General features: G+C 43.8%; 2 protein-coding genes across 6 annotated transcripts in view; one reads left to right on the top strand and one right to left on the bottom strand.

Annotated features, from left to right (window-relative positions):
- Positions 1–10,479, top strand: part of pck (Claudin superfamily protein pickel) — a 41,870-nt gene extending 31,391 nt beyond the window's left edge. For 4 of the 5 annotated variants that reach the window (XM_065439919.2, XM_065439918.2, XM_065439921.2 and 1 more), the window contains exon 5: positions 357–10,479. In XM_065439919.2, coding sequence (XP_065295991.1) covers positions 357–423 — 67 coding nt within the window. In that variant the 3' untranslated portion in view covers positions 424–10,479. The remainder of the gene's footprint in view (positions 1–356) is intronic. The other variant, XM_065439922.2, reaches the window with a different exon arrangement.
- LOC135900526 (uncharacterized) overlaps positions 1–18,337 on the bottom strand; it is a 1,275,659-nt gene that overhangs the window by 352,828 nt on the left and 904,494 nt on the right. The gene's annotated exons all lie outside the window — the stretch shown is intronic.

Below are 18,337 nucleotides of genomic sequence, written 5' to 3'. Positions count from 1 at the left end.
TGAAATTCATATGCCTCAGTTTTATTTAAGTGCCTAAATATCCTTGAATTTCATCGTTTGTTAAGCTTAAAAAATATTGCTTGGATCAAGAGGATCCAATTAGCAGCTGTGCGCTGCTCGATGGTGGAATTAATGTGCCACAAAGTTTGCTTGTTGTTGATGGCACTGTATATTGTATATTCTTTGGCCTTTGAGCTATATAAAGCCTTCTTTGAGTCATCAAAAATGCTTTGTCAGAGCTTCGGAATCCTTTGGAATTATTTTTTACTACAAAGACTGCCACGAACCCCAACTAACCCATTTCTGACTAACAGCTGCTCCCATCTCCTCCCTTCTGTGACCTGTCCCTAACACAGGCCTGGAACTTCTCTCTCTCTGCTTGAAGCCACACCTGTGGAAAAGCCATCCACTCCAGCTGAGTAGCCGTCCCAATACCATCGGAAACACAGAGGGGGATAGCCTATGGGTGGGATATCCCAAGCCTTCGTCACCTGGAAGTTTCCAAAGCCACTGCGCGGGTCGTCTGATGAGGACTCAAAATTGTCAGCAAGCCGTGCTGGAGACACGTTCGTAGAAAGGCCATGTGAAGTGACAAAATTGCTGCTTTTAATTGGCAAGGACTTTGTACATTTCTTGTGGCTCCAACATGGTCATTGTGGGCCCCTAATAAGTCTCCACTAAGTGGAATGCGGGGAAAGAAAGGCTGTCAGGTGTAGGCAAGAAAACTGAAAATTTATGGCTGCTGTAATGTTATGAAATTTCCTGAATTGCGAAAGTAGGCTTTTGATGTACAGGCAGCGCATACCGATTTTGAGACCACATTGAACAGTTCGGGGCATTTCGTTGGAATTGAGATGAGCCAGGCCATGAATGGACACAGCTCCACTTCATGTTTTATGGAAATATGTGCCTGTGCAGGTAACAAATTACTTCAGTGAAATTCTTGTGAATAGTTGTTAGAGTCCCAGCGCGGTCTCTCATAAACTCGCATTGATGGTGACGCCATAATTTTCTATAGGCAGTACTGTAAGAAACTCTGTGGCTGTTGCTAAAACTTGATAATCCACTAAGGATTATGTGCAGCTCTGCAGCATTACATCTCGGTCTCGGTTATTTACAGAAGCCTTCCTTATTCTCAAGCAGAACGAAGCATATGCTGCTATAACTTGTTCTTGAACTGTAACTAAACAAGTTACAGTTCAAGAAGTTCAAGAAATAAAGTGCATAAGAAGCTTGCTGATTGCAGTACTCTTGCCAAGATATTGCTGTTTGTGGTAGCAGTGTCATGAGTCCATCAGGACACCCCACTCGCTGTGTTTATCAGTGCTGCCAACTTCCGGATCCAATTTTCTCCATGGAAAAAAAAAAATTCCCTCCATTTTTCAACCAACATGTGGACATCCAATTGGAAGCCAATTATTGCAGTGGTAAACGTATGTTGAGCTTTATTTTAAATGATGGCAAATTCTATATTTAATGTTTTTTAAACTCCTTTTAGAGCATTTGAATTGCGTAGTCATTGCTTTTAAATTCGGAGATGTTGCCATGGCAGTTGTGCTTTCAAGAGTATTTATTTACGGAAAGATGAAACGAAGCCAAAGTTAAATGGAAAACATTTTCTGTGCTTTCAGTGTGTCGAAAAAGTTTTGTTCTGTAAATGCTTTTTGCTATATTGAGCAAAGGTGATGTGGTACAATATATATTGATGTGTATAACACAAAGAATATCAATGCCTTCAATAGTATTCGTTTCACAGTTAGTTGCTGATGCTGGGAAGTCTGGCATAAAATTAGCAATACCCGTTCGAGGATTGTAGCAGCAGAACTTATGGAACATGGACACAGAAAGAATGAATAGACGTGGACGCGACTGCTATAAACTGCATAGAAAATCTGTTCTATGTTCTTTGTTCTGTTCTGTGTTCTTTCCGCGTTCCTTCTGTGTTCGTGTTCCATAAGTTCTGCTGCTACAATCCTCGAAGAATGAACCAGCTAGCTGAATCAAACACCTTTTTTAGCAATACTCGAAATCCCTTGATTTAGGGACAAGTCTCTAGAGTTGGCAGCACTTAGCTACTCGTATAACTTAACCTTCTCCTCATGAAAGCCTCCTTCACGTGGTAACAGTCAAAGCCACAAGTCTCGTCCGTCTTGACTTTTAGCATATTTTGGAGCACAGCTCTTAGGCACCCGTTCCTGTGGCAACGGTCGCTGTCCGTCATAAACAAGCGAATGAGCACAACGAAGGATAAAATACCGAACGCGGAGTGCAGCAGGGGATAAAAAACTGCGATAGTGGAGGAGGGGGTTGCAGCAGAACCGTGAGGTGGAAAACAGACTAGGAGGGTATAACCAAAGAACGAGAAGAAAAGTATAGTGGCATGCAAGACGGACTCTGCGGCGACGATGGTGCCAGAGTAGCTCGTGTTGTCTGTTCACCACCGACGCCACTGACACCATATATGGAAACAAAGCGTTGCCTGAGTGGAGGTCTGTCTGCAGTGGCTGCTGTGAATTGCGCCCATGCATCACCCATGCGCTGCCTCTCACTATCTCCTGATTAGCGAGGCAGTCGCCCCACAGTTTTCTCCGTTACAAAGGACCGCACGAGACAGAGTGTCTGCATGAGCCAATATATCGTGAAATGAAAGCACATATAGAGCTGCACTCAGATTTCTCATTAGGGAGCATCGTAATTGTCGGTGAATTTTCTTCACTCTTAGTATCCACGCTGTGTGTATTGTAATGATGGACAACAGTTGAAATTAGCTGCCTTTGTGTGCTTGCTGAAGTCTTTGTTCTAGTTCATCGTGTCTTCTTCGTGATGCACTCTATTACTTTAACATGTCTTAACCATGAGCTGTCACCATTAAAGCCATTCCGAGGTGTCTTGTATGGGTGCTTGAGCTGCTGTCTGGATGCACTGGCATGGAATTAATAACCTTCCTCATAACATGCCTTTTCATGGCAGCTTTTTTTATCCCATGGCCTCACAGCACATTCATTACAGCTACTCACTGTAATTTATAATTCCAATGATCACGTTTGCTGCGCCGGCTGGCCGTTGTACATTGTGCAGTTGGAATATGTTTGATGATATGGCCACTACCAAAGTGTAGCTGGCACATTAAAGGCACTGGTACACAGTTTGAGTGGTTAACCAAAGTATTTTGTGGCAGAAAGCATGTTCATGGTTTCTTTAATGCATTGTGCAGAAATAGTGCAGATGTAAAGCAGCATTATAATTGTCTAAGAAGTTGTTCCAACGGATTAATTTTTATGCTCTGTAATCGATAGCAAAGTTTGTCCTTTCATTTAGCTTTTCTATACCAAGTGCTTGTGTAAGTTTCAATGCCAAAAAACTATTGCAGGGAGAGCGTTCACACTGGGCATGAGTAAGGCACAGGCTCGTATCTAAGCGACTAACTGGGGCTTCATTGTGTGATGTAACAGACTGGATGCAGCAACGCCTTTTGAGAGATGATCCCCATTGGTGCACCCTGACTGTCGCTCTCTGTCCTCCTCTCTTTCCCTTGTTAAGGATGGCGCCGGCTGATCCGGCAACGCGCCTTTACCTTTTCCCTGCCGACGGCACCTCAGTCTGAGGAGAGAGCACCCATGGCTGACAGGCACAACCCCCTCTCCTCTGTCGCCTGACTAACTGCGACCTTGATGGGGCAGCAAACCGTGGTCCCTCTTGCCTGCTGGTCAGGCCACTGGTGATAGCGTAGGTGCTGGGCCCAGTGTAAGCTGCAATCACTCTCCCCATCCGCACTTCGCGTGCTGCTTCTTTCACATGCCGACACCATTTCCTGACTCACAGTGGTAAATGCAGAGCGGACGATAACAGCTGGTGAAAGTGGGTAAACAGGCTGCAGTAACGAGGCTTTGTAGTGAAAAAAAGAAAAGTGCAGCAAAAGGATGAGCCCTAACACAACACATAGGAGCATCTTCACGGCACGTGCATCCGTGATTGTCACTGGAGGCATCACTTTTTCGTGACTATTTTGATTCTGAGCAAGTGATTCCAAGAGGGAGAAGCCACTGGTACGCAGATGTTGCACCCGAACAACGACTGCTAGAGGGGTAAATGATAGTGCTCAAGCCATGAATAGCTGCTGCCTGCTCATTGCTGTGTGTTTCTCGGTGATGGGTGAGCTCAGTAATGAACGTACGAGTTACACAAAGCAATGAAATGTGAGAAGACCAAGTAGTACGGACCTGCCCTCTTTGCATCATGTGCCCAGGAGCAATATAAGCATCATGTCTCGAACTGGGAGGGCCTCCAGTAGAGAGCTCTGATGTGCAGCCAAGCACACCGCCTGTGCTGACAAGAGAGCCGAAACAGAGGGCTGCTCTAGATTTAGTATATGACATGCATTGTGTATGCCACACAACCTAAATCTGGATAATAGTGAATAGCGTCTCTGATAATAAAAATCGCATTTTATTTTTCTGCTCTCGTTTTTATGGTTGGGACATTAATTGGGTGTTTCAGCGTTGACTGTCTCCAATTGGTATAGCTAGGGTGTGAGAAAATTATTTTCACCAAAATTTATAGCAGTAGTAGATGTCTATATTAGTGTTATAATTGCCAGTGCAGTCAGTAACTAACCTTGCTTTTTAGCTTTTTATATAATAATGAGATCAGGAAAGCCAATATGGTAAGGTTAGCCATTTTCTGAAAACTGGGCCTAGCAGTAGTTTAGAAAAAAAAAATGAATGTGAAATTTGTGGGGAAATGCATAGCTGTCTCAGGTAATGTTCTCCCACATTGCACAAAAGTTACGTGGAGGAAGTGGCAACCTGTAACACCAATATCCCAACACGGTGTGTTCTAAGCCTGCTTTTCTTGAAGCCAAGGCAGCGTTCTGCTAAGTACTTGTGCTTTGCGTACCCCTGCAGTTCTAATATGTCCCTGAAGTTGTTAATTAAAAGTTGGTAAAAATCAGTTACTTAACAATTCCATTGCTAGACAAATTCTGGGGTCCTCCAACTCTCGGTTAGCAAAAAGAAAAAAGAACCCCCTGTCTTCATTCTGCCCTGTAAAATTGGATATACAGCGAAGCTGTTGCCGACATTAGGCGACGTTACGCAAGCGCCACCACCGCAAGCAACATACATCGTGCACGTCTGCAGAAGTGCAGCATAGATCCTCATTCTTCTAGGCCTACAAAGTGCAAGTGCATGGTTTAACTAAATGATTGTTTAATGGTAAATTCCATCAGAAAATGCGTAATGTACAACTTACACACAAGCTGCAGACATGGTAGCTTTGGATTGCTATTCAAATATACAGGAAAACATAAATCACGGGAACTCAAAGGCCCTTTCCCAGTTGCCGTCTGTCTGAGTGGCCATAGCCGCTAGGTGGCGGTATTGTTCGCATAGCACACATCCTCATTCCCGTAGGCCCTCTGCCTAGCAGAATGGTTTTATGGAACTAATTGAATTTCTCAAAGTAAAATGCGTCGAAAGTACGACTTACACACAACCTGCAGACATGATAGCATCAGATTGTAATTCGAATATATGAAGTTTGAGTTCATATATGAACTGAAACATGAAGCCATCCAGCTGCCGTTTGTTTTTGGTCGAGCATGTCTAGAGAAATCCCGACCAACTAGAGGCTAACAGCTTCGCTGTGAAACTTTTTCTCGAATCTCATATTTTATTAATGAGACGTAGTCATCGCATAAACGCATGGCATAGTGGCAGCCTATATGTTCATATTCTAATTTTTGTGCGTATATGCCTATTTCTCCCATAGTTTCTGACTGATGTTTTGCCAAGTAACAGGCCAGCCATTGAGCAGCCGTATATTCTGTGCAGTCCTTTTCCCTTTGCCTGTCGGGCTTTTCTTGCAGTGACCTGCTGGCAATTGATATCCCTCACTATTCACACACAATTGCGTAGTGGTCGGAATGGCTGCGAAACCTGTGATCTGCATGACTGGTGTGCATGGCAACCTTGCATGCATGCTTTAAGCCTTTGTGCCGTGTCATTTCCTATTGCAGTGAGATAATTCAGAATATGTGAGCTTGCAGGCATATTTGCTGTACATATATTGTGTGAGTATGGTTTCAGTGCTTAAATGCTAATGCTTTGTGGGTCACCATGTTTATGCAATGCCTCGCATACAGTGATCTGCATTTTTACTCTGCAGTCACCTTGAGTTTTTTACTGTCGGTTTGCAGTCAGATTTTGCAACAAGATTGCATTCATTGGTCCACATTGTGACATTCAAAAGTCGGCATCGTTGCCTCCGTAATCCATCTGGACCTTTATTTGGCAACAGGCAGCAGAATCAGTCCACATGTTCTGAAACACACTTGTGCAATGTTGACGGGGCTCGTGGTATGATGGATTTCAATTTTTCTCTGAATGAACCAGGGAATGAAGATAGTAAGCACATTATTGGACAGTGTGGGCCAAAAGATGAAATGTGGCAAAAGTTTAGCAATAGCAAAGTAGAAGTAGGTGGAAAATTCTTTTAGTACTGTTAAAATAAAGGTGCGACTCACTGTATGCTACCACTGAAAGTTGATCCACAGAGGAGTGTGCTTCTGTCGATGACAAGCTCTGTTATTGCGAGCAATAATAACCAGTGTTGTCTACTGGAGTTTGTCAGTGCACTAGTATGCTGCGATGCAAGATAACATTTTTAGCACATTCATTGCTTGCAGTCTGTAGACCGACTTTGTGAGAATTTGTGAAAGATGCACTTGGAATGGCATGATTAATTTGCAAGCACTGCTATTCCTTCTGTATTGCAATCTAGCTTCAATGAAATTGTGCATTTTTGTTGTTTCCATCACTCATTTCACTTTACAAGGTTGTGAAAAAAATATTTTAAATATTTTCGTACAAATACAACAAGCAGCACCAGCATTGGTAGGTTTTCCAAAGGTTGAAATAGAATTATCAATTTACCAACTTGCACTTGCAACTGGGTCAACGAGGAGCATGGCAAAATAAAACATTTGTACATTGTCAAACCCAAAAATTTTTTACATATAAGAAGTGAGTGTGGAGAAGTAACATTCTCTGTTAGAATGCAGCATAGATATTTAGCTTAAATTGCTGCTGGGTATTCATAAGGCCATTTCATTTGTATTAATTCTTGGTACATGGTTGGTACAGCTAGTTCACTTTTTGTTTTTGCCGTGGATGGTACTTTTGAAATATTAGGTACGTTGTGGCCAAAACTTTGCAGTCGTCTGACCATGTATTCTCCAAGTGACCAATCATCCAGAAAGGTCACTTGTATCAAATTCTGTATAAATATTGAACTCCAGGCATACATTAAGTTTCTGGGTAAACTGTGGGCTTGTTCACAATTGACTTTTTCACAGGTGGCATTGCTCAATTCCTGCAGTTTAGAGGGACACTAAAAGCAAATATTAAGTCAAGCTAAAGGGATAGATTAGCACTTTAGAATCTAAGGTATCAATATTATTGCAAATAGCGCCTTAATAATTGAGAAATTGAGGTAAATGCACGACATGGTTAGAGACTCCCCTGGGACATTCAAGTACTTGTCCGATGACGAAAGCACTCCTCAGTTAAATCCTGTCACTAGTATTAAACCACTCATTGCAAAAAACATCCTTGTATTGTATTATAGGACGAAATAAAATGCTACTTGTCCAGTTCTATTGCATTTTTAGAAAAAAGAACTCATTGAAAATACACTTGATAATGACGCGGGCGGTCGGAAGGTTTCGTTTTCGCTTGACTCTGCGCCACCCATGCTTTCGCGTTTCAGTAGTTTCGTTATTGAGTACTGCTGCGCTGGTTCTGCTGGCTCACGAAACTCGGACAAACTGCGAGTAGCAGAGAATTCAACTTCCATGGGATGTCGCGGGATGCTCGAACGGTCTACGCCACTTGACCAAAAAGCAGCTGCCGTGGCGAATCCACCACTCTGTTATGGCTCGGTACCACCGTCTGTCGGGTGCCGCTTCACTCACTGGTGGCAGCAAAAGGTGGTGATGGCGTATGCAACCTCACCACTTCCCCGGTTGGGTGCCAGGAGATTTGAATTTCGAAAAAAGTATTCGGACCTTTCAGATGCAATTTTCCTTTAATCTAAGTCTTTTCTTGACACGAAACAAGCGTTGCGAGGTTTCTGGAGTGGTATTTAAACAGTCCATGTTGACTTAGCATTTGCCTTTATTGTCCCTTTAATACCACGCCTAGGCACATCACTTCCATGTTTCATACAGAATAAATCAAGTATTCATCACCTGCTGCAATTCCAGATGCAAAGTATTGATCTTGCTGCAAAAAAAGTGGTGGAGCCATCTGTCACTGATAGGCTGCGTCACTGTTCCTGAGATCTGCATGTCTCACACGCGATGCATCTGGTTTATTCAAGATGGAACAGGGAAGTGATGCCTGCAAACATGGTATTAAGTTGCATGCTTTGAGCAGTGCCACCTGTGCACAAGAGTCAAGTACAAACAAGTCAACAGTTCAGCTAGACGAACCATATACACTCTGAACTATTATTTACACAGCATTCATTGTATGATAAATTGATGTGGATCTGAGACTGCTTAATGTGATGCCAGATAGTACCAAATATGCCGTACAGTAATCACATGGAATGCATTTTATACATGTTTTGCCATCCATTTCCTGACATCTGTGCATTCATGTTTAATTATACAATATGTTTTTACCATGACTGCATTGCTTTTCAGGGTGTTTGTTGGTAACCGTGCATTGCATGTGATTGCAATGCAGCGATTGCAATGTGGTGATTGCACTGCTTAAAATAAACTCACTGATGTCAGGTGGCACCACGCTGAATATGCCAGAAATACATTCCATATGATTTTCACTTGGGGTGAGGCTTCTGAAGAAATCAGACCTGCGATGAGATTAGGAAGTTTGCAGGTATAGGATGCAGTCGGTAATGCAAGGCGAAGTTAAATGAAGCTCACTGGCAGAGAAGTTCATCATGCTCTGGACATAATAGGATGATGACAATGGCAGCCATAAAAAAGATTGTTGAAATAGAGCATGGCGACCCTCACTTTTATGTAATATGTTATTGAGCAATGTAGTCCCTACTTTATCAAGCTCAATAACAACCATGTAGTGCCGCCCATGGAAACTGCAATAATCTGGTGCTGTTTGAAAAGATTCATAATTTGTGCAGCGTGACTGTGCTGTTTTCATCTTTCTTTGTGAACTGCACTATCCACATGTTCTATCTACCACATGTGCGTTGTATTTTACTAATGTCCATCTGTACTTCACGAGTGTAGTGTTGTAGTTCACAAAATATGATGCCCTTTTTTCCCTCAGTCCAATGCATGTCACTATTGCATAACTGATTGACCTGCTTGGTTGGCATATGACACTTGGGTTTGAGTATGAGCAGCTTTGAATTTTGGCAGGGTATAAAGTGCACTGTCATACAGTGAGCCATTGCTTCCAAAGCCCACCAAAATGCGTAGCCCTTAAAAGCCATTAAAAGCTTTGACGTGCTACCTTTTACTTACTTCCCTGACTGTAACATCTTGGTGGGCATTCTGAATGGTGCCAATCAACTCCATTTGGCAAGCAACAGTATTTTGTGATTTTTATCTGTAACTGAAATGGCAGCGTTTTGCTTTACTGGCTAGCTACAGTGACAGTGTGATTTAATGCCCAGTTTTGTCTGGTTATTGGCCCATTTTTACTGAATGCATTGATTTTTGTTTGTTACATGTGGTAGTTGTCACAGGTAACTTTTTTGTGCAAGTTACGTCACTTTGTGCTGAAACTAATTAGTAGTGTGGGCAAGTGGTTCAGAGAAACAAAATTTGGCCTTGTAGATTAGACGCACCTTTTGAATTCATACTTTTCCTTTGTCTTTTGTATGGCACTTTTGACTGCTGGCATGTTTAGTTTATGTGCTGAAATGTGACATAGAATTTTGATCTTTGTTCTACTTTGTACGACATCATTGACTGTTGGCACGATTGATTCAGCTGTTGGGATGTGAAACGAGATACACCAGGAGGATGCAGTAAACCTTAAAGCAGAATGTAAATGCTACTGAAGTGTCCTTAACTGTGGTGCTAATTATAATAGACTGCCCAAAGTTTCCAGTGTACCACATTTTTGTATAAGACTGCATCTAGTCATGCTTATATTTTTTTTATATTACCCACACGGTCATGGCATCTCGTAACCGACAACGGCCATGCTTTACACATGCGAGGTGTGACATTTTTGTTTTGTTATATCGCATATAATCACTCTTGGTCTTTATTTTTGTGCTTCTGTTTCTTATACTTGTGGTTTTGCAGGGAAAAGTTGGCGCTTCCATGACAGCTAAAAGCACCGATTATTTTCTTTTTCACTTATATTGCTCGCTAAATTTTATGCCTTTGACTTTTTCAGTACGAACAAGGTCCCTATGTGGACATTTTACCTTATGTCTGTATTCAAGGGAAATAAACCCATTTTTAACATTACTGTATTCAGGCTGTCCATTTTTGCTTTTTCTGGCTGCCATGGTGCTCAAAGCCAGAACACTGTTTCATGGTCCTCCTGTGGCAGGAGTGAAAAACTTTATGTTCACAATGTGGAAATAGCACTTGGTGGTTAGCGTGTCAGGCACCTAGCCACGCCTGGATCCTGTGGTGTGGTTTTCATTCGCACTGCTGCATATCACCACAGTTTTCGATTGCAGTGCCCTAGGGCTTTTGTGAATTGACCGTACAACCTTGTTAGTTTGGATTTCATGGGACTGCAAACAATGTCTGAATTAACCGAATGTCGAATTACTGAGGGTGTCAAGAAAACAATAAGCAAATGCTTACTAAGTCAACATGCTCTTGTTTACTTAATCAGCAAATCATGTTTCTAGTTGGCGCAAGAGCAGTTTGGAAGCTGCAGTTCTGGGAAGGTTTTATCCATTCCAAACCCCACTCAGCCCATTACCCTTACATAGCCATGAAGAATCCACCCTCTCCCACCTCAGCAACACAAGAATGATGACAGAATGCTCTCCACACAGCGAAACCCCCCTAGCCGAACACTTGGAAAACGCCGACCTTTCGAAAGAACGGAAATTCTTACAATTGAGACGAACCAACAAAAACGACTGTCTAAACCGCTCCCTGGAAACCTGAATTCAGATTATATTCAGGATAAGTGCAGAACCATCCCAGACTGTGCCCGGCCTACCACCCTGAAGTAGCCAAGATGGATTCAACGCCCCCTCCTGTTGTGCCTCGACATCTCCGTCATCATCCCCCCCCTGAAGAAAGAGTTGTTTCCTAAACGTCGGGGAATAAAAAGCTTAGCTTTTGGTTGGAGGAACTTGAAAGTCATAACTATCCAGCTTTGCTGAATGTTTCTGTTGACCTTCCATAACTAGTGGAATTTTGTGGCCGCCATGGCTTCAATGACAAGATTGGAGCCAAGCTCACTTAACTGCAAAACCATATGCATTGTGGCTTCCCATGCAGGTCATATTGCACTATGCCTGTTGATCCATTAACCAGGCGATCGGGAACATCTATATTGAAGTGAGCATGTATTGTTGGCCAGTGCAAAGCATTAGCTGGCAAGTTTCCAAATTCGACTTTGGGTAGTGTTGTTACCTTGCGCACTGCCTCTCTCTCCTCTTGCGTAGACCCAATGATTGTACCCTGTGACATGCATGCTACAGTATTATCCTTGGCTCCTATGGCCATGCTTGTGCTGTAGTAATCGGAGTCTTTGTTGGAATAGAACAAGCGGATGCTAGAGGGACAAGAAGCTTGTGCTTCCTGCTGCGTGACAAACCGACTCACGATCATTGCGATTTCCTTGGGGTCTAATTCGACACCGTCTCCAATTTTCTTAAGTATGGCGGAGAACCTGAGATCGTTTTGCCGTACGACCTTCGTGAGTGGAAAATATGAGATGGTGCCATGCAATTTTCATGTTAAACACAGGCTCGCTAGTCAGTTCTCTGAAGTATGTCTGGAGAGATTATACTAACTTCATTGATCATCCCACATTTACCATTCCTGAATACATAGTGGAAGGTGTTCAACTTGTTGTCCCCGAGTCTGCCGTCCCTTTTGAGGCTAGGCATGAACAGTACTGCATGTACAGTTACTCTGCCGAGTGCCACAGCCGCATTTCCTGTTCCACAGGCCACATAGGCATTTACATTGTCTTAAACAGCAGGGTTACAGTGACTGTTGTAGACGTCCATGAAAAGGCGCAGTGCAAATGTCTTGCCAGATTCAGTTACTCCCATGAAGAAGACTTGCAGCGGTGGTGAGTCCGGGGTGTTTATTTGGTGCAAGACCTCACACTGCTCTTCATTTGTGTTCTGCATGGTGTCCAAGTACTGATCTCTGATCGTGACATTTTGGTGCCTGCACACAGCGGGGTATTGCTTAAACGGGGAAATGGAGTCGACTGCACCGATGGCTAGAAAATCAGTCATTTTCCACAATTGGCAGATGCAGTCTCGCATGAGAAAGTTCAGTAGTTCTGCCCCATTGCCCGTTATTTTGTGGGAGTAGGGAATTGCAAACCACACGGTGTTTGTCAATGCTTGCATCACTCTGGTAGCGAAATTTATGCTCTCGAATGAGGTCTATGTTTTTCTCATAGATTCGCTCGAAACAGTTTTGATCTAAGATGTCTACCTATGGAGCAAATGAGCAGGAAATGTTCTCTCTTAAAGTTAACTGGACCGTTGATGGAGTTATTGCGGTAGTGAAGTATCACTCACTGAATTCTCTTGCAAGTGTAAATGTAGTCTGTAGCAAACTCGGGCACAGTGAGTCAGGGGAGCGGTATTCTTATCACTTGATCACAGTTCTTTTTCTAAACATCCATGCTAGATTTGTCCAAGCCTTCCTCGACCGTTTGAGTATTAGTCTTCCGGATGTGCGTCCTTTGCTCATGCTAGGCAGTATTTTACGAAGACAATTTGGCAACTCATAGAAAGGCTACGGCCCTTGTAGAGTTCGCCGTAGGCGACCTTTTGACTGAAGAAGCAAGACGAAACAAAGCTACGAACACGTTAGCTCGGAGTTGTAAAGAAGAAAAACATCTGCATGCGCTGTGAACGAAAAAGTATGGTTGCCATTTTGTCCCGTTTGTACGGGCCCATGAATATGGGGTCACCATCGGTGGAGATAAAAAAAGGGGGGGGGGGGGAAGAAGAAACTGGCACGTTTTGGACGATTTGGCTCCACAGAATTGAACTCGAAAACGTCAAACGGAAACAAGCGGTAGTTCTGAGGCACCAACGGACACAGCGGCTCCTAGCGACGCCGACTTTTACTTTATGGAAGTATGCGTCACTTGCGACGACGAGTACCTTCAGCTTCAGTCCGTAACTTCTTCCCAAAGAATCCTCCTGATAACTTTGTTGCAAAAATTCTTCGTTTTAGCATCCCAAACAATTGTACTCTGCACAACTTGAGTGATGACCTGCTCGTTGACGACATCGCGAAACACTGCAAACTGGCAGCGGACGTCGTCCGCAACAAATGTCTAGAACCGCCTGCTCGGGCGGGCGAGTCCCCCGCACCGCCCGCGGGATCCAATCCCGGCCACGGGGGCCGTGGTTGGATGGGGGCAAAATGAGACAACAGCCGCGTACTTAGATTTAGGTGCACGTTAGAGAACCATGGGTGGTCCAAATTTCCGGAGTCTCCCATTACAGCGTGCCTCATAATCAGATCGTGGATTTGGCACGGAAAACACCACAATTTCATTTTAAACGAGATGTTGGAAATTTGGGCTCAGGATGTTCGCCGGTCATTCATAAAGGAGGTTCGTGAAGTAAGGCACTATGCCGAATAATAATAATAATGATCATAGATGAGACAGCGAATATATCTGCCGAGGAGCAATTGTGTCGACCTGTTTTCGTGTTGTGCAAAAAAACCTCGAAACGCATGAGCTGTTCTGTGAATTTCATAACGCTGCGGACAACAGAGCGGTCAGTCTTTTTGCCCTTCTAAAGGCCATCCTGTGCCGTTTCAATCTTACCATTGAATATTGCCGTGGGCAGTGCTATGATAGCGCTGCAAATATGAGAGGACCGCACGGTGGGCTGCAAGCCCTCATACAACAGGAGGAGGCGCGAGCACTGTACGTACACTGTTTGTCGCACATACTTAATCTGGTGCTGCAGGACATGAGTCAGAAAGTGGAAATGTGCCGCGATTTCTTAGGCATGATATTAGGAATGATAAACATTTTTACGTGCTCCCCAATGCACCTAGATATGTTCCAGGCATTTCAGAAAGAAGATGAGAGCGTAAACTTCCGGAAGTTTTGTACCTCGAGAAGGACGCTAAGGGCCACTTCTCTGAAAACGGTTGTTCAGAACTATAGCCAACTACTCGTTTCTTCACGACCTATAGCATCACAAAACGGAACGACGCTGGAGCCAAAACCAGTAGATTTTTCAAATCTGACAATAAAGCTGACACAATTCCACACATACTTCAACCTCAAACTGCTGAGACTCGTGTTCTCGCGATTAGAAACAGTAACTGCGTTGCAGAAAGCAGCACTAAGATCTAATTAACCAGAAAAAAAAATGTTCAAGGCCGTCAGGGAGAGTCTTAGCGGAGTTAGAAAGAAAGGATTTTGCCGATTTTGGAACAAGACACCCTGTTACGGTTGGCGTCTAGCACCCCATGAAAAAAAGGATTCTCGCCCCCCATGCCTCATCGATACGAAGTGTGGCTTCCTAATTCGCCATGGTTGTCTCGAGTGTATGCCGGTCTGGCGGAAGCCCCGCAGTGTTTACAGGCCCCTTTTGTGTGTGTGCGACTTTAGAGGGACCCTTTCCTCGAACTGTCAAGCTCTGCAGGACAACTTCCACGAACCAGCAACGCGCGAAAGAGAAGGGTTCAGCTGTCTACTATTCCCAGGACCGCGGACTGCCGCTTGCAGAGGCGCGCTCGCGAATACGTCAACTAGAAGAATGGATCCGTCGCCCATCCGCAACTAGATGCCCTTTCCGCGAACCAACGTCGGCTAGAAGAAAGGAAAAGCGTCTACATTCCCGGACCTTCGGCTTGGTATATACGGAGGCTGGACGCTCTTTCCTTGCTGCACGCTTGGTATCTACGGAGGCGGGACGCCCATCCACAAACCAGACTCTGTGCCTGTCACGTGTCGTCGACGGGACCAAGATCCCTCCCACAATTTTAGAGAGCCTATTTAAGGAGCTCCGAAATGTACTTTTCATCCCTTCATTCTCTTCTTATCATCTTTCACCAACCTTTGAATAAACCGTGCAAGTTTCACACTAGAAATCGTCTCGTCCTTACCTGGTCGCCATGGTCTGCCGGATGCCTGTAGCTCGCCGACAACGCCACGCTACCCAATAGTAACGTCGGTCGAGCTTCGATAAACAGGCGTCGCTACAACTCGGCAGCAGTACGATACGCTACCCTGGAGTACGCAACAACACGCAGAGGCGCGTATACTGGAACTGACTGTTGAAGAGAAAGCAGCTTCTACGCCAAGGCAAAGGTCCATTGGTGAAAGTTATGGCAAAGCTTGCAACTTGAAGCTTGGAAAAACGACGTTAGCGTAAGGTCCACGCGTAGGGTCCGCGCTTTTCCGTCGGCCCTATCTCGGGAGTTTTGGCCAAGGATTGAGCCGGTGCTATTTTTTTATTGCCAAGTGCTTTGCTAGTGTTGTTATCATTTAGCTAGCGCTAATCAGACTAGGCAGATGCCCTTTTTTTCACCCAGGGCCAGGGGCTTTTTTCTGGCCCTCTTCTATTCCTTCGCAGGAGTTACCCGTGGATCTGTTTCAACGCACGTCGTCACATCAGTTCCTGTGGCTATTGTTCCAGCCAATGACGGCATCATACAGATGAATAATGCAAAAGCGATTCAGGCGAAACTGCGATCGGCGACGTTCTATTTCTAGAACATCACTGAGGTCCGCCAGTTTGGTAGAGGAGGTATTCTCTGCTTTTTTTGCAGACCAGCCCTGTGTACAAGACCTCCTAAAGTGTTCGCTGTTTGCTGCCAATCCAGTGAGCGCATTTATTCCTCCCCACTTGGCATGTGTGAAAGGGCTTGTCCGTGGCGTTGATGTGAACAAGCCCGGCTGAAGTATTAGAGATGTTTTTATCAAAGGGTGCAGTTTCAGTTTATCGGTTTGGACGACAAAAACAGGATTCCTACTGAGTCGGTCATATAGTCACACTTGCTGGGGCAATTCGACCATCAGAAATTAAGGCATGACTCCTAATATACAGAGTACAACCACCGTCCCCTCATCCTCTCCAATGTGTAAAGTGCTGGCGTTATGGACACACCTTGAAAGGATGTAGGTCTGCTCTCAGGTGCTGAATTTGGGGTGAGGATCACAATTCCAGCAATTGCAAAAGCAAGGAATAAAGGTACTGCCTCTGCAATCACGCGCTCTTTGCTGATTATTCTAATTGCTCAGCAAAGGCACGGGAAATGCAAATCATAGAAATTGTTGAAGACGTTGTTCCCGTAGAGATGTCATAGCTAAAATTCAGGCTAGGACACAGGCATACGCTGGTGTCACAAACCGTCAGATGGCAGCAACGGACGCGTCTCTTTCACTTTCTATTGCAGGTGCTATCGAAAGGGCAATGTAAAAAGCCATGAAGTGCCTAGCTAGAAACCTTAGCGAGTCCTTGACACAAATCCTAACTAACCAGATTGCACGGGTATTCGGTACAATAACAGGTATTGGTATAACTGCTCAAAAATTGACTTTCAAATGAAGAAATATTTATTTGTTTATTTATTTATTTATTTGTACCCTCAGGGCCAGTGATATTAATGAGACGAGTGGGGTATAAGTTGAACATAAATTATGCACACCAGCATCCGCAAACAACCAAAATAACTATACTATACTATATTATACTATATTATACTTACTATATTATACTATACTATTATACTATATTAGCGGATAACAAACCAGAGAAAATAAATATTATTTCTAATTAATAAAGTACATATTTGAACTCTAAATTTCATGTCCCGAGATGCCCAAATTGAAGGACCGTCCGTCGATGCTAACCAGAGTCAATGTGAAGGTATCAAGGATAACACACAAGACTCAGAAGAAATGGGCATGGATCCTCGCTCGTTAAAACGATGTAGATCCCCTTTGTCGAAAAAGTTGCTAGACCAATTTACCCAAAGACAAAAAAAATGCCTGAAAGACAGCCTTACAAAGGAATATTTCTTAAAGGAAAGCATTTTAGGTAAGGCAGTTACTGAGTCAATTCTTTTGCAACCGTAGGATTCCCCGAAATTCTTCATTGGAATTGCCGATCAATTCACTCTGCAGTAACAGATTTATTGCATTTATCATCGAAATTCTCCCCGGATATTATTGCTCTGCAAAAAGTATAGCTTTCAGGACATAAATCTTTTCAATTAAATAACTACTAATCTTTGCGACTGGACTGTCCAGCGAGGGGCGAACGTTTAACATTATTTATCATTGATATAATTAGTCGTAAGGCAAAGATTTCATATAAACATATGTCTCCTGAAAATGACATTTTTGCCGTAGATGTTGCTGTACCAGGATGCCTAGCTTTCTCGTTAGTAAATTAATACTTTCCTGCGGGTATGTAGAACACTCCATGTTTGGATTTCGCTGTAACTTAATGGTGTAAGGACAAAATTTTTGTTGCAGATTTCAACTCCCATCACACCTGTTGGGTCTTTCGAACTGACCAATGGGGCAAACGCTTGTGGGGTTGGACAATAGATAGCAATATGTCTTGTCTGAACTTTAGAATTTCTGCATCTATTTGTAATCAGTCCCGCTCAGCCTTGGATTTAAGTTGCGTAAGTTCGCTTCTCATTAGCTTATTCTGGACAGCCTTGGACTGTGCCACCAACAGTGATAACTTTCCAATAATGTTTGAATTCGCTTGCCCGATAATGCCATCATGCCCTCGTGTATGCGTATTTGTAAATCTTAATAAACTTAAATACGATCTTAAGATACTGTAACGTGGCGAAGAGGAGTAGATAGAACAAGAGGACAATGACGAGCGCAGTAGCGGACAAGGCAACATTTCGGTGGCGACATCGTGACGACCTCTCATCCATCCTGGTCTTCATCTGTAAATAAACATCGATCATCCGTAACAGTTTCTTGGTGGAGGTGTGGGTACCCGCGACCACCATGCAAAACGGACAACACGGTTCTCCAACCTCCTGATCTGCGTCGAAGCCGCCGAGTCGCTGGATTGCCCCCATTACTTCCGGTGTTTGAGATGTCCCATACCGAAGGCAACACTCGCGCCGAACCAGTGGATCTTCGCCCCAAACGATGGCTAGTTC

Source organism: Dermacentor albipictus, chromosome 3 (assembly GCF_038994185.2).
Source record: "Dermacentor albipictus isolate Rhodes 1998 colony chromosome 3, USDA_Dalb.pri_finalv2, whole genome shotgun sequence".
Classification (NCBI taxonomy): domain Eukaryota; kingdom Metazoa; phylum Arthropoda; class Arachnida; order Ixodida; family Ixodidae; genus Dermacentor; species Dermacentor albipictus.
This window is presented reverse-complemented; position numbering and strand designations above follow the sequence as displayed.